At 53.0% G+C, this 13,685-nt stretch overlaps 4 protein-coding genes across 4 annotated transcripts; all 4 read left to right on the top strand.

The window, feature by feature from the left end:
• Positions 1-451: 451 nt before the first annotated feature.
• Positions 452-1,137, top strand: N7482_010283 (putative GPI anchored protein; the record flags this gene model as incomplete). The annotated part of the gene is made up of 3 exons (XM_056692407.1): positions 452-601; positions 781-860; positions 921-1,137. The coding sequence occupies 3 exons, from the start codon at positions 452-454 to the stop codon at positions 1,135-1,137; spliced, it is 447 nt and encodes a 148-aa protein (XP_056538364.1).
• Positions 1,138-5,785: 4,648 nt separating this feature from the next.
• On the top strand, positions 5,786-7,621 carry N7482_010284 (serine hydroxymethyltransferase; the record flags this gene model as incomplete). The annotated part of the gene is made up of 5 exons (XM_056692408.1): positions 5,786-5,929; positions 6,003-6,059; positions 6,116-6,209; positions 6,281-6,418; positions 6,477-7,621. 5 exons carry the CDS (start codon positions 5,786-5,788, stop codon positions 7,619-7,621), a joined length of 1,578 nt encoding a protein of 525 aa, XP_056538365.1.
• A 595-nt stretch (positions 7,622-8,216) lies between these two features.
• N7482_010285 (MOSC domain protein) lies at positions 8,217-9,335 on the top strand (the record flags this gene model as incomplete). The annotated part of the gene is made up of 1 exon (XM_056692409.1): positions 8,217-9,335. One exon carries the CDS (start codon positions 8,217-8,219, stop codon positions 9,333-9,335), a length of 1,119 nt encoding a protein of 372 aa, XP_056538366.1.
• Positions 9,336-11,195: 1,860 nt separating this feature from the next.
• On the top strand, positions 11,196-13,219 carry N7482_010286 (putative Patatin-like serine hydrolase; the record flags this gene model as incomplete). The annotated part of the gene is made up of 3 exons (XM_056692410.1): positions 11,196-11,262; positions 11,330-11,909; positions 11,968-13,219. 3 exons carry the CDS (start codon positions 11,196-11,198, stop codon positions 13,217-13,219), a joined length of 1,899 nt encoding a protein of 632 aa, XP_056538367.1.
• Positions 13,220-13,685: the final 466 nt, after the last annotated feature.

Genomic DNA, 13,685 nt, shown 5'->3' on the forward strand with positions numbered 1-13,685 from the left:
TGAGCAAGATAATGCCACGGGACACCACGACCGACCTTGCGTTGTATAGTTCCCCATTGGCCCTCCAGCTCCGCTCTCCGTGCACGTTTGGTCCAATGACCCAGCGGATGCAATTTCCTCACTACTGCCACTTTGCAACCTTAACGTGCACCCCCTATCGGCCCCCTTTTCGCCCTGCGCTAGCCGCTAGTTAGTTGCACGGGTACCTGAGTCGACCATGGCGCTCCCTGGCGCCTCCCTATAAACATCCCGTTCGCCCCATCCCCTTTCCCACCCCCATCCACACGCTCTCTACCCAAAGCCCCCCCCCCCCGGTTCAGTCTTCACGACCGAGTACATTCTTTTCAGAAACCACACTCTTTTCCACCGCGTGTCAAATCATACCCCTCGTCTTCACAGACCCCTCGCTTCTTCAGGAACATTCTTCGAACAACCTCACATTCCAGCCAAAATGCGTTTCTCCCTCGCCGCCGCTGTCGCCGCTCTGGCTGCTGGTGTTGTCGCCAGCGACGCTGTCACTGAGACCGTCACCCGGTTCACCACCTTCTGCCCGGAGGCTACCACCATCGTGCAAGGTGGCTCGACCTACAGCATCTCTACTGTGCGTGAATCCCTGGTTGTGGGCGGGTGTTGACTATGTTTGTTTTGAACGGACGGGCCGAGTCGGGAGGAAAGAAACCATCGCGACTCTCCCGACATTCCGTTCTTACATGCCTTGCTCTACAATCTCTCCACACCATTTCTCTGTCTATATCGAATCATATCGCTGACTTGCCCCAGCCCGGCCACATCACCATGACCGGCTCCTTCACCGTCACCCGTCCCCTGATCACCCAGACCGTGACCCAGTGCAACAAGTGGTAAGCACCTACACCCCCACCATGATTAAGCCCAAGCGACCAAACTAACTCATCCACCAGCTCTTCTTCCACCCCCGTTCCCACCACCCCCGTCGTGTCCCCCAGTGCCCCGGCTTCGACCCCTCTGGTCCCCTCCGGCGCCGGTGCCACCGGCTCCGCTACCTCCAGCACCCCCGCCGCCTCCCAGCCCGCCTTCAACGCCGGTGCCATCAACGCCGCCACCGGCGCTGGTGCCGGTCTGGCCGCCGTCTTCGGTGCCGTCGCTCTCCTGCTCTAAGCGTGAGTGGGTTAAGTCACTCTCACCCTTCGACGTGATGTGATTGGTATCGCATGCACGGTGTCAGGGGCAGGGCCCGTCCGATCCCGACCGTAGTCCAACCCATCTGCTGAATAGGTTGGATTGTGGTGTGGATTTGATTTGGACCTGTTCCTGCGTCCAAGCCAGGCGTTTGTTCGGGCCCTCGGGTATGGGTTTTCTTGAAAGTTCTTTTTTCAGCTGGGGTTTTTTCTGTTGATTTTATTTCTTGGATGTACATGTCGTGTCTATGTCTTTATTAGATAATACATAATCGACCTGTGACGGTCATTTATGTCTTCTTGATTCCGACTCCGATTTTCGACTCTGATTTGTTTTGTGCGAGATTCTCCTGGACATACCGTTTCTTTGATTCTTGAATGACTTTTCTATCGTATTTGTTTCCTCCAGTGTTCGTCGTAGATTGTAGTCTCATGGGTTGGACAATGCCTCTCCATAAAGACAGGTCCATCGGTGAATGCAGTCAGGGCCTGCACGGCACCAATCATATCAGATCTTCGGTGAATACTGGTATAATGTTTTATGTTTTATGTTTCTGCCATATTGTACAATTCCCTCCGTCTGTTTACGTCGCTCGATCATCCCACTAGACTCGCGTCTGATTCGAGGGTAAATTTTGTTCATGTCGCTTTTCTCCGTTTCGGCGGTATCCGTTATATTAACTGATTCTAAAGCCCTTCTTGACTCGCATTGACCTTCACATGGACTGATTGGATTATGCTATTTTTCTGCCTTAGTACCAACAGTAGCCCCAGGGACATGGTGGGGATTCCAAAAACTAGAATAGCAATGCTGTGAGCATCTGAACCGGTGTCAAATCTTGATCCGTGCACTTACAAGGGACTACCATATAGCTTTCTCTGAAGAGTCGATTTGCAACTCCATGCAGTGGCTCCGGAAGTGAGTGCGTGTAATCCACGCTGTCCAAGATGCAGTCAATCTTCTGAAGAATATTCATTAGATTTGAATAGTTCACTTGACAATAAATGCACCTCTCACCTTCAGTTATCAAGACTGTTTCCAAACTCAGTCTCAAGCTTTTCTTTGAAGATCAAATGTTGAAGAACCGTAGTTAAAGTGATTCTAATCATGATGCCGGCTTGTTGGAAAAGATAGTACGATGTACTGGTGGTGGCGGTGTAATTCTCCGGGGTACTGGCACTCAAGCCGACGAATTGCGCAGAGAGTGTCATCCCAAACCCAAATGCAAGGAGGAATGAATATACTATCTCCCACACTTGATGACCAAAAATCGACCAGCGAACAAGTACCAACACAAAACCCACAATGCTAGTACTAACCACACTTTGTGTTGTCCGGTTCTGGGAGACATGTCGTTAGTGAGATAGAAAAACCTTGCACTTGGGAAGTACGAAGTGTTTCTGTAAAAGGCGCATATGATATTTCATACCTTTCCCCAAACTTTCCAGTCAAGACTGCTCCCATCGCGGCCCCAACTCCAGCTGGCCCCAGGCATAGCCCACCCTCAATGGTCGTGAAGCCGCGCAGGCGGGCAAAGTATGGAGCAATACTTGAGTTGTACTGAAAAGAGGTTCGCCTGGCTGAATGATCTGTGTTCAAATGTTCGGCGAAAGAAAATGAGCATACACCGGGGTTTCCCATCTGCAAAAATTGTGACACCACATAGGATCCAACCTGGGTGGACTTAAGAAGATGCAGTGGAATGACGGGGTTCTTTGCACAATACACCTCGATAAGGACAACTGCTGTGCCACAGGCCAAGAAGCCAATACCTAACTCAATCCCGATGACAATATGTTTTCTAATCGTGTGCAGATCGGCGAGCATCTCAACGAGTATGACAAAGCACAGAATAGTGCAACTTAGCACAAGGATTCCTGGAATATCAAGTGGCGGGCTTTCAGTTTTAGCGGCCTCCTCACTTTTCTCACATCTGCTTTCTTCATCGCTGGAGGTCTCAGTTGCAGCTTGTCTAGTGTTCGCTTGTAGTTTGAAAAAGGTGACGATAGCACAGAGTATCACGAAAGGAATGTGTATCAGAAATGACCTGTCTCGAGAACGCGATATTCGCTGTCTATTCTCGTCTTTCGATCAATTTGACCCACTCACCATCTCCATCCTTTTATTTCGGCAAGCAAAGCACCTAGCGGGCCTCCACCCATACGCCCATCACAGTAACAACCATAAGATAACTCCTTAGAACGGCAACCTTATGTGTACTGGCCATATCTAGAGCCGACATAATAGGCCAAGCTTCAGTATATGAAAATATCGGATCGCAGGTGGAACTGCCATACCGTTCAGTGCCACTGAAGCGAGGTCCAGCATATCCGAAGCGCCGGCTCCCACCAGGAATCTCCCGACGACAGAATAGAAACGAGGTGTGACACCTCTTGCTTACGTTGGATTCAAGATTCAAGCAGGCATCGAGTGTTGCTCATTTCGTACGACATGATGGGTCCCACTCCATAGAACGTATAAGCAAGCAAAAAGGTCTTACGTTGGCCGAGGACCTCATAAAGCCAACCGTAAATTGGCAGTGCCATAGAATACCCAAGATTATACCCTATAAACAGCCATTATCCGGCTGCTCCTTTGTAAAAATATTCTGCGATTGTGCCGGACGTGGTGAGAACGAAAGTCTCGTCGGATGCACTGAGAAACGCGCCTGTTCGCCCAGAAAAGAAGCACTTCATTAGGCGAATCCAAAGGCGTAGTACTTTAGAATGAATGCCAAATTCAGGAAGCTCAGATCAAATAAAGGACTGCCAGAAGCATTTTGCTCTTTTTCAAAGGTCTCTCTCTACTCCTCATGCTTGACGACCGTTACCGTTTCCGACCCAGATTCGTCGACAAACGTTTCATTCTCATGGGTCCCCATGAAGATGGCCGACAAAAAAAAGTCCGTGAGATTTCACCGAACAATCGGACTGGAAATTTGCTCCTGAACGTGTTATATCGATTGCATTGTGTGAGGCAGAAGAAAAGGACCTTGAGTACGCTTTATGAGACCAGCTCCTCTCCGGAAACGGTGATCCTTCCCGCAAATACGACCTCTCTGATCCATGCCATCGCGTCGTCCTCACCCCCCTAGGGTGCTGGTTATTCACGTAGTAACAGGTAAATACTAAACTATGTAGGTAGTGGATAAAGGAGGATTCGAATAAATTGTGAGGACCCTGCTTGTGTGTATGGTAAGCGTCATCACATCTGTGATCGACTCAGCAAACCTATTCCACGATGACGATCGCGCCGCTCCTTGCTTCCGGATGGTGCGTAAAACATAACTCCTGGACCAGCTATATTGCGCTGCGATCACATCTTCCACACGATTCGAAGGAATGACGATGAACCCGACAAGACCCTTTCGTGTTGAAGAGTAAGACCCTGAAGCGTGATGGGCGGCCTGGAATTAAGCGGGTCTGCGTCGTTGTCGTTTTCTACTCTGTGACTTGGATCTACAGGCGTAATACCGTGATTTTGTGGCGAATTGTAATCAACCTTACTGCAGAATTATTTTCCTTTTGATCATCTTCCTCCTTGGGTGGAAGGAGAAAAGAGGGTTAACATGGACGACGAGGCGGGCGAATGTATCATACCGCCGCTCCATATACTGCTGACCGCGGTACCTGCTTTTATTCAGATCATCAGAGCAAGGTGATTCTGTAAAGGATGTCAAAATTAGAGCTAGGACATCTATCTCGAGAAAGCAGGAGTTCATGCATGCATCTGAAAAGAGTTGGTTTCAACTCGATTTTAAACTTGGATTTAAAGAAGCGGCCCCCATGACCAGATAGCGCGGCTGGCCGATAGGGGAACGGCCCGCCTTTATCGACGGGTAGGTAGGAGTTCAACTATACATTCGCAGGCAAGGTTGACATGAGACAAGTTGGCTTCCCAACTGGCTCGAAGAGCTGATCAGAAGACAGGAACAGAGAGTATGATTTGCATATGACCAACAAGGTCAACGGTATGTGATGATTGCCATAATATTAAAACTATCTTAAAAGCCAGGCGCGAGAGTGTACATGCGTTCATTGAAGGGGGGTGACGATGAGCATTGCGACCGGCTCAACACTCGGAAGACATGTCACATAGGGTGAAAACTTCAGCCTGAGAAAGGCGAAGCCACGATCGATCGAAGAAATGCCATTCAATTGATAGCATGGATCAGCCTGGTATGTCCAGCATCAACCCCAATTCCACTCAATCCTTCGGCAGCTATAGAAGCTCAAAGTTGAACACAACACGTCCAATCCGATGGTAATCTGATCCCTATTATGGATGGTGAATGGACGCGGGACCTTCTCAGCAGCGCCCGTCCAGCGACAGCCCAGCGCGAAGCCAGGACATCACCGACGAGTGCTGACACAGATAGAACGCCATCTCTTCATCTTGGATTTAGTTGTGTGAAGAAGAAAAGGAGGAGGACGGCAGAATTGTGCAAGAAATACCGCCGCGGGCGCACGAGCCAGGCGGACAGCCTATCCGGGGCTAGCGTGGTTTTCCGCTTTCCGCGGGCAACGGGGAAGCTGCCAGCTGCGACCGCCGGAGTCCCGATTTATAAAGGCACATTCCTATCGACGCGACGGTGATTTTGTGGTCTTGTGTCTTCTGTCCGTTCACCATGTCTCTCTCTCGCTGTGGGCGCCTCGCCCGTGTCTCCCTAGGAGCCCTCCGGACACCCGTGTCCGTGTCTGCCCGCCCTTTCGTGTCTCGCGCCATCGCCGTGCGGGGAGTATCGTCATCTAGCCGGGATGCGCAGCAGAAGGTAGGAAAGAAAAATCCCCACCCCTCAATGGGATACTATAGGCATGTAGTGAACTAGCTAACATCGTCTTCAGCTTCTCACTTCATCCCTGCAAGAATCCGACCCGACTGTGTACAATATCCTTGAGAAGGTACGTCCGATAAGACCTGGAGCTACGCCAGGGCAACCTACTGAGACCAATCCCAGGAAAAAAACCGCCAGAAGCACTTCATCAACCTGATCCCGTCCGAGAACTTCACCTCGCAAGCCGTCCTCGAAGCGCTCGGCAGTGTGATGCAGAGTATGTGGCGATAACTCTCTTCCCGGCTTCGCCCTCCTTGATAAGCTACGGCATGCTAATCGCATATCCAGACAAGTACTCTGAGGGATACCCCGGCGCCCGTTACTATGGTGGAAATGAACACATTGACGCATCTGAGCGTTTGTGCCAGCAGCGTGCTCTTGAGACCTTCCGTCTTAACCCGGAGGAATGGGGTGTGAATGTTCAGCGTATGATGCCACTCTAGCCCGCAAACCACGCAACGCAGCGTCACTAACATGGGCACAGCCCTGTCCGGCTCGCCCGCTAACCTTATGGCATACTCTGCCGTGCTCAACACTCACGACCGCCTGATGGGTCTTGATCTGCCGCACGGCGGCCACCTGTCTCACGGCTACCAGACCCCCACCAAGAAGATCTCCGCCATTTCCAAGTACTTCGAGACCCTACCGTACCGCCTGGACGAATCAACCGGCCTCATTGACTATGACGCACTCGAGAAGCAGGCTCAGCTGTACCGACCCAAGCTGATCGTGGCCGGCGCATCGGCCTACAGCCGCCTGGTGGACTACCCCCGCATGCGCGAGATCGCCGATTCCATCGGTGCCTACCTGCTTACCGACATGGCGCACATTTCCGGTCTCGTGGCCGCGGATGTAATGCCCTCTCCCTTCCCCTACTCGGACATCGTGACCACCACCACCCACAAGTCTCTGCGCGGTCCCCGCGGCGCTATGATCTTCTACCGCAAGGGTGTGCGCCGCACCGACAAGAAGGGCAACCCCGAGATGTACGATCTGGAGAACCCTATCAACGCCTCAGTCTTCCCCGGCCACCAGGGTGGCCCCCACAACCACACCATCACCGCGCTGGCCGTGGCCCTGAAGCAAGCCCAGTCCCCCTCCTTCCAGGAATACCAGAAGACCGTGCTGGCCAACGCGCAGGCTCTCTCCGACCGCCTGGGCGAGCCCACCAGCAACGGTGGTCTCGGCTACAACATCGTCTCGGGCGGCACCGACAATCACCTGGTGCTAGTAGACCTGAAGAACCGCGGCGTGGATGGCGCCCGTGTGGAGCGTGTCCTCGAGCTGTGCGGCGTTGCCAGCAACAAGAACACCGTGCCCGGCGACAAGTCTGCCCTCAAGCCCGGCGGTCTGCGTCTGGGTACCCCGGCTATGACCTCGCGCGGCTTCCAGCCCGAGGATTTCCGCCGGGTTGCCGACATCGTCGACCGTGTTGTCATTCTGACTCAGAAGCTGGATAAGGCTGCCCGGGAACAGGCGCAGTCGCGTGGGGTTAAGAATCCCGGTACTCTGAAGGCCTTCTTCGAGTACCTTGGTGAGGGCGAGGAGGTCTCGGAGATTGTCTTGCTGCGGCAAGAGGTGGAGGACTGGGTGGGCACTTTCAGCCTGCCTTGGGCTAAGGACCAGTAGACATTTCTTTTATCTCTTTTCCCATTTTTCACTTCTGTACATTTCCCAGCCATTGTTCAACACGAAATATGATTCCAAGATTTCTTAACGTTCAAAGACGTGCCGCTTCATTTTGGGGAGGTATACCTGCTTGGGACAGGATGTGTAGGGCAGGATCGGCCGTATTTACCGTCGCGTGCTAAACTCAATCGCTGACGTAGCGACCCTCGGCTCGATCCCCGATAGTTCAGCGATAAGCGCGGAGTTAAGACCCCTCGACGTGGACAAAGAACCGGCACATTATCACATTCCAATTGTGACGGTCTGATTACATCTCCGTAGTATCTACCGAGTAGTCCAGAGCACCCGCATCCATCATCCACCATAAGAAGAATGCAAATCAGCCAGGTGTGACCCCCCATTTGTGTTTCCATTCAACCTCGAACTACCTATTGACTTGGCTCACCACTAGCTCTATGTGTACCCCATCAAATCTCTGCGGCCGGCCACAATAGCAGAGGGCGAGCTCACATCACTGGGCTTCCGCTATGACCGGCGCTTCATGCTTCTGAAATTAACACCAGGCCAAGACTGCGGGGCCCCGACGCTGAAGAACATGCACATCCCGCACTTCCCAGAGATGGCGCTCTTCCAAACAGACATCGAGATCCCAGGAAACCAAAACCAGCAGGGGAAAGTGATCGTCACATACAACCCACCCTCACTGACAGACACAAACCCAAACACAGCGATCGGAGTCGAAGGTGCGGGCGACATTCCACCGCTCCAGAAACCCAAGCGCCTCGAGATCCCTCTGCAGCCAGACACAAAGCATCTGAAGCGATTCACGGTCACAATGCACCAGAGCCCGACAAAAGGCTACGACATGGGCGCCGCATACAATGACTGGTTCAGTGCGTGCTTCGGATACCGCGTCGTCCTCGCATACCTGGGGACTAACACGCGCAGCGTCCTCGGCACGCTGGCCCCATCCAAGCGCAACAATGAATCGTGGTGGAGCATCTGGCAGCAAGAACTGACTCTCCCGGGCAAGAGCAACAAGCTGCTCGACCGGTGGCTCGTGCCGCTGTCTCTGGCCTACCTGGTCCTCAATGCGGTCAGCTGGTGCCACGCCCAGATACAGGCCGGCACATCAGCCGTACAAGCGATTGCGCTGACGGGTGCGGTTCTCGCGGCGCTGTGGAGTGCGGTGAACTTGTTCGTGACACGCCGGCACGAAGCGCGGATCGGGTTCGCGGATTGCGCGCCGTTCCTGGTTATCTCGCAGACGTCTGTGGAGAATGTGTCGGCGCGGCTGACTGGGGGTGAAGAGATGGATGGGACGAAGTTTCGACCCAATATAGTGGTTTCGGGTGTGGAGAGCGCGTTTGAGGAGGACTTTTGGGCGGAGTTAGGGGTGGGAACGGGGGGAAACGTGCGGCTTTTGTTGACGGGGAATTGTGTGCGGTGTCAGAGCTTGAATGTGGATTTTCAAACGGGGAAGATGGGGGTTGGTGAGAGTGGGACTGTGTTGAAGAAGTTGATGAAGGACCGGAGGGTGGATAAGGGCGCTAGGTTTAGTCCTGTGTTTGGACGGTATTCGTTTCTTGGACGGGGTTCGGTGGGCCAGAGGATGAGGGTTGGTGACGAGGTGCAGGTTTTGAGGAGGGCGAGCGAGTATACGGTTACCGGTGAGGTTGATCTGAGATCTCTTCTTGTGCTGGGGTTGAGTTGAGGGGATTTACTAACTATGGTGACTCTAGATTGGCCGGGCTTGACGAACTAGATGACTACAACAATTGTGCAGTATATAGCTGCAGACTCGTGTTGGTCATGTAGATAAAGGTGTATATGAATATGGCTTCTCCCTAACTCTCATCATTGATCAGAATTTGACTTGATGTCACCATTCCGAGACAGGCTAGAGTTTGTGATGTGATTCCTGTTCAACAGTGAGTAGCAATCGATAGATATTATGTGCACACCTTACCAGAGAGGCGAGTTTCCATCCGAAGGGAGGACATTTGGGCTATCATATATGGACTGAAGAGGCATATACGGAGTCCAAAATATGGGAGTTATGCTAAGCCAGGCCTGTCCATTCTCCATGCCGAGGATCCTTTCCTTGCTCTCTGCGACATATTGAACCATCATGACTAGTCTTGATCTTTGCATTTTATACCAGTCTGAATCTGCGGGACCTGGTAGGAAAAGCTTCTTGCTCTCTATAACATTGTGAACATTCCATTTCGGGGTTAGCCTGGCACGTACCGTTGCTGTTCCTTCAACAAGAAAGAGCAAGAACTCATGAGAGAAACAATTCGATGCTCCAAAGCCTGATGCAAAAAGAGAAATTATCCAGCACTATGTATCCACGGTGCCTATATACATATTGTAGTGTGGAAACGTGTGACCATGAGATGACTTCAGCCCAGCTATGAACCTGCTGAATGGGCACCTTCCGCTCGCCGGGCGATATTTCCTTCTCTGGACTAAGCGGATTTCAGGTTTCTAGGGCTCTTCAAGATGTGGTGTACGTACAAAAAAGCATTTTGGAAATGCTCATAGTCCTTGCAACAAGAGGGAATTAAACATCCATTCTTTTTTTCGTGAGACATACATTATGCTCATCTCATTGATCTCAGACTGCTCATCTTCTTACGTGGTGGTGGTCACTATGCGGTCGCTTTTCTATCAGGTAGTGCCGGCCGGTCGCTCTATCTCTCACTGCCAGGATTTGGTTCTTCTGTGCCCCGAGCCGTCTGCTCTTAGCCAGGCTGCATACGGCGTTTAACTCTACGATAGATAGCGCAATTACTTCCTATTTTGTCTCAGTGTAATGTCTCAGTCAGACCAGATAGCACGGAGCATGTACTCTGTAACTTGACTTGAAGGAATAGTTAGTCATAGACCTCGGGGATCTCCTCTTCACAGAATTACTCTATTAATCATCTTCCCAACACTTTTAAGCTATCAAGTGGAATTACACTTTCCCACAATTTTCTAGAAACGAAGGAAACCAGTATCATTCGCCAAATAACCGGGCACCGCCACAAATTACGTCAGAGCGACCCTGCACAGCCACCCACCCATCACCTGACTCGACGCTGTTCCATGGAAGGAAGCATTGCATGTGGATTCGTTATCTAAGAATAACCCAGCAGACCATCACAGTTTGAAATTCACATCTCTTCTCTTTTGATTTTCCAGTCCTACAACTATTGAAGAGCAAAAGCAGGAGAGCTCATTGTGAATCCCTGACCCTGCATCGTGTGGCTGAACCTTCAGGCCAAACTGCCCCTCTCCAATCGAAATTACGCCGCTGCCTATTCGGAGTCTCCAATCCATTAGACTTCACGGTATCGGTACCTCTCCTTTCGCCTTTCCACACGCCCCAACTGGCACTGAATTTGCCTGCTCGTGGTTTCACCGGTGTCACACTTCTTATCTCCACGCTCTAATCCTACCGGTCAGGCCGCCAGTGCTCCTGTGATTTCGGTGCATACGGCGCCGCTCAGCCCCGCCGCGGGTAAGCTGCTGCTGCGAGGAAAAAGTCAGGGCGATCGCCATCGCTCCAACAACCAACAGCGTCACCATGGATGCGGTTAATCTACGTCGCAAGGACACCACTAAGGGTCCGCCGCTACGAATTCTTTCTCTCGGTAAGTGCTGCTGCATTCTAGGCCTTCCCCCGCCGCATCCGAAGCCCCAAAGCTAACATACAGACAGATGGAGGCGGTGTCCGCGGCTACTCCATGCTCATCATCCTCCAGGAACTCATGTACCGGACGTACGTCGAATGCGAAGGCAAGCCACCGCGCCGCGACCAGATTCCCAAGCCCTGCGATCACTTCGACCTGATTGCCGGCACCGGCACGGGCGGCTTGATCGCCATCATGCTGGGCCGCCTTCGACTCGATCTCGAGACCTGCAAAGAGGTATATGTTCGCATGACACGGAGAGTCTTCGAGACGGACAAAACCATCGCCGGTATTCCTTATCGCTCGACGCTTTTCAAGGCCTCCAAGCTCGAGGAGGCGATCCGGGAATGCGTGCGGGAACACACTGTCTTCGAGGCTGAGGGCAACGACCAGCCCAACGCCAGCAACCCTCGAGCATCCATTGCGAGTCTTCCGTACAGCCCGGGCTCTGTCCCGCAGCGTTCCATCAGCCGGGGTAGTTTCAGTACGTCGGCGATGTCACACCCCCAGAGCCCGGCGAGCCAAAGAGGCTCCACCTTCCTGAACGGCCTGCGTTGGGGAAACCCGGAGGCACTGCTATACGACAACCGAGAATTTCGGACCAAGACGTAAGATCCTATCTTGATGCATTCAATTACATAGGACTCCATGCTAACACACGACCAGTGCTGTGACTGCGCTTTACAAGGGCACCCAGCGCAATGGGCCCGCCGTGCTGCTGCGCTCCTACGACTCTCGCCGCGAACCGCCACCCGAGTTCGACTGCACTATCTGGCAAGCTGGCCGCGCCACTTCAGCTACCGGGCTTGCTTTCAAGCCCATCCAGATTGGCCAGCACGTGTTTATCGACGAAGGACCCGGAACTTATAACCCGGCACCACAGATTCTCGAGGAAGCCGTTGCTAATGAGTGGCCCGGTCGGGAAGTCGGAGTGTTCATCAGTGTTGGAACTGGCCGACGGCCGTCTGGCACGAACAACCGACAGCATGAATGGTGGGAGGACTTCTTCGGCTCCGCCACGGGCACGTTCGCCGAGGCGCGGCGACGACTCATCTCGAAGATCGAGGGCTGCGAAGATATTCACCTGGAAATGCTGCGGGATACGCTCGCCAAGCGCGGGGTTCCCACGGACAACTACTACCGGTTCAACGTCGAGGTTGGCGTGGGTGAGTTCGGCATGAATGAGTGGAACCGACTGGCCGACATCAGCACCAATACCCGGCGCTATCTGGCGAAGTCGGAGGTCAAGAAGATGATCCTGGACTCAGGCGTCAAGTTTGCCAAGATCGACCGCATGAACAAGCGTCTCGCCGAGCATGCCGCAGCCGGTGGTGACCGCGACGACCTGTCATTTGACCTGGAGCGCGAGGAGATCTCCGTCCACTCGCAGAATGCGCCGTCCTACTCTGTGCCTCCACCATCGAATCAATTCGCGGTCGAACTCCCCGCCGAGCCAGTCGAATACTTCCCCCACCCACCAACACGGGCATCGCCTCCCCTGCCGGCCAGCGTGACCGTAACTGCACCACCAGGCGAAGACTCGCTGCCCGCGCACCCAACTCCCCACGACAGCAGCCTCCCCATCTCGCCCACACGGCACTCCAGCAGCGACGTGGCCAGTTTCCGCCCCAGCCACGAGTACAGCCGACCCTCCTCGCAACAGCAGGGCTCACCGCGGCGCAGTGGCGAGCAGATCTCATCCCACAACGTCTCTCCTCTCAATGGCATGCCGCCCCCCATTCCGCCCAAGACTCCCATCCCATATCCATCCGTTGACGAGAGCGTCTCCATGCCTGCGCCGCTTTTCTCGCAACCACATGTCCCCATTTCCAGCGGCAAGGTGCGCCCGCCGTACCCCGTCGACGAGCCCCCGCCCGCCGTCAACCGGCAACGCAAGCCTAGCTACCATGTGCGGTGATCGGCTTTTCTCGCTTGAGTTGAACCAAGCGATTTGATTTTGGTCTCTGGTCTTTTGGGTTTGTTTCTATCTGTTTCATGATTTCTTGTTCTGTTCTACTGGATACCCTTCATTCGGCACGGTGAACTGGGCCGAGGTAAACCGAGGAATGGGTGTCTAGGCGTCGACTACATTTCATGGTCTACTTTTTCGAGGCGCACTTTTTTTTGGTGGAGAAATAGGATTCCTTTTCGTGCTGATATGGGGGACAAGACCCAGTCAAATACACAATACACCCGCTTTTCGCAGGCAGCCTGGTTGATCTGGGCTTCTCCCACGCGGGGCATGATGAATGATGAGGACTTTTTACGAGCATAAAAGGGAATTCGTGTGCGCATTGATTTCTCCTCTGTATAGATAGATAGTAGTGAGACAGGGGGAATTCACGGTTTCATGTTTCTCTAGTTCGTGATTGTCCCATTCAGGT

Source organism: Penicillium canariense (assembly GCF_028826845.1).
Source record: "Penicillium canariense strain IBT 26290 chromosome Unknown utg000008l_segment0_segment0, whole genome shotgun sequence".
NCBI classification, from domain to species: domain Eukaryota; kingdom Fungi; phylum Ascomycota; class Eurotiomycetes; order Eurotiales; family Aspergillaceae; genus Penicillium; species Penicillium canariense.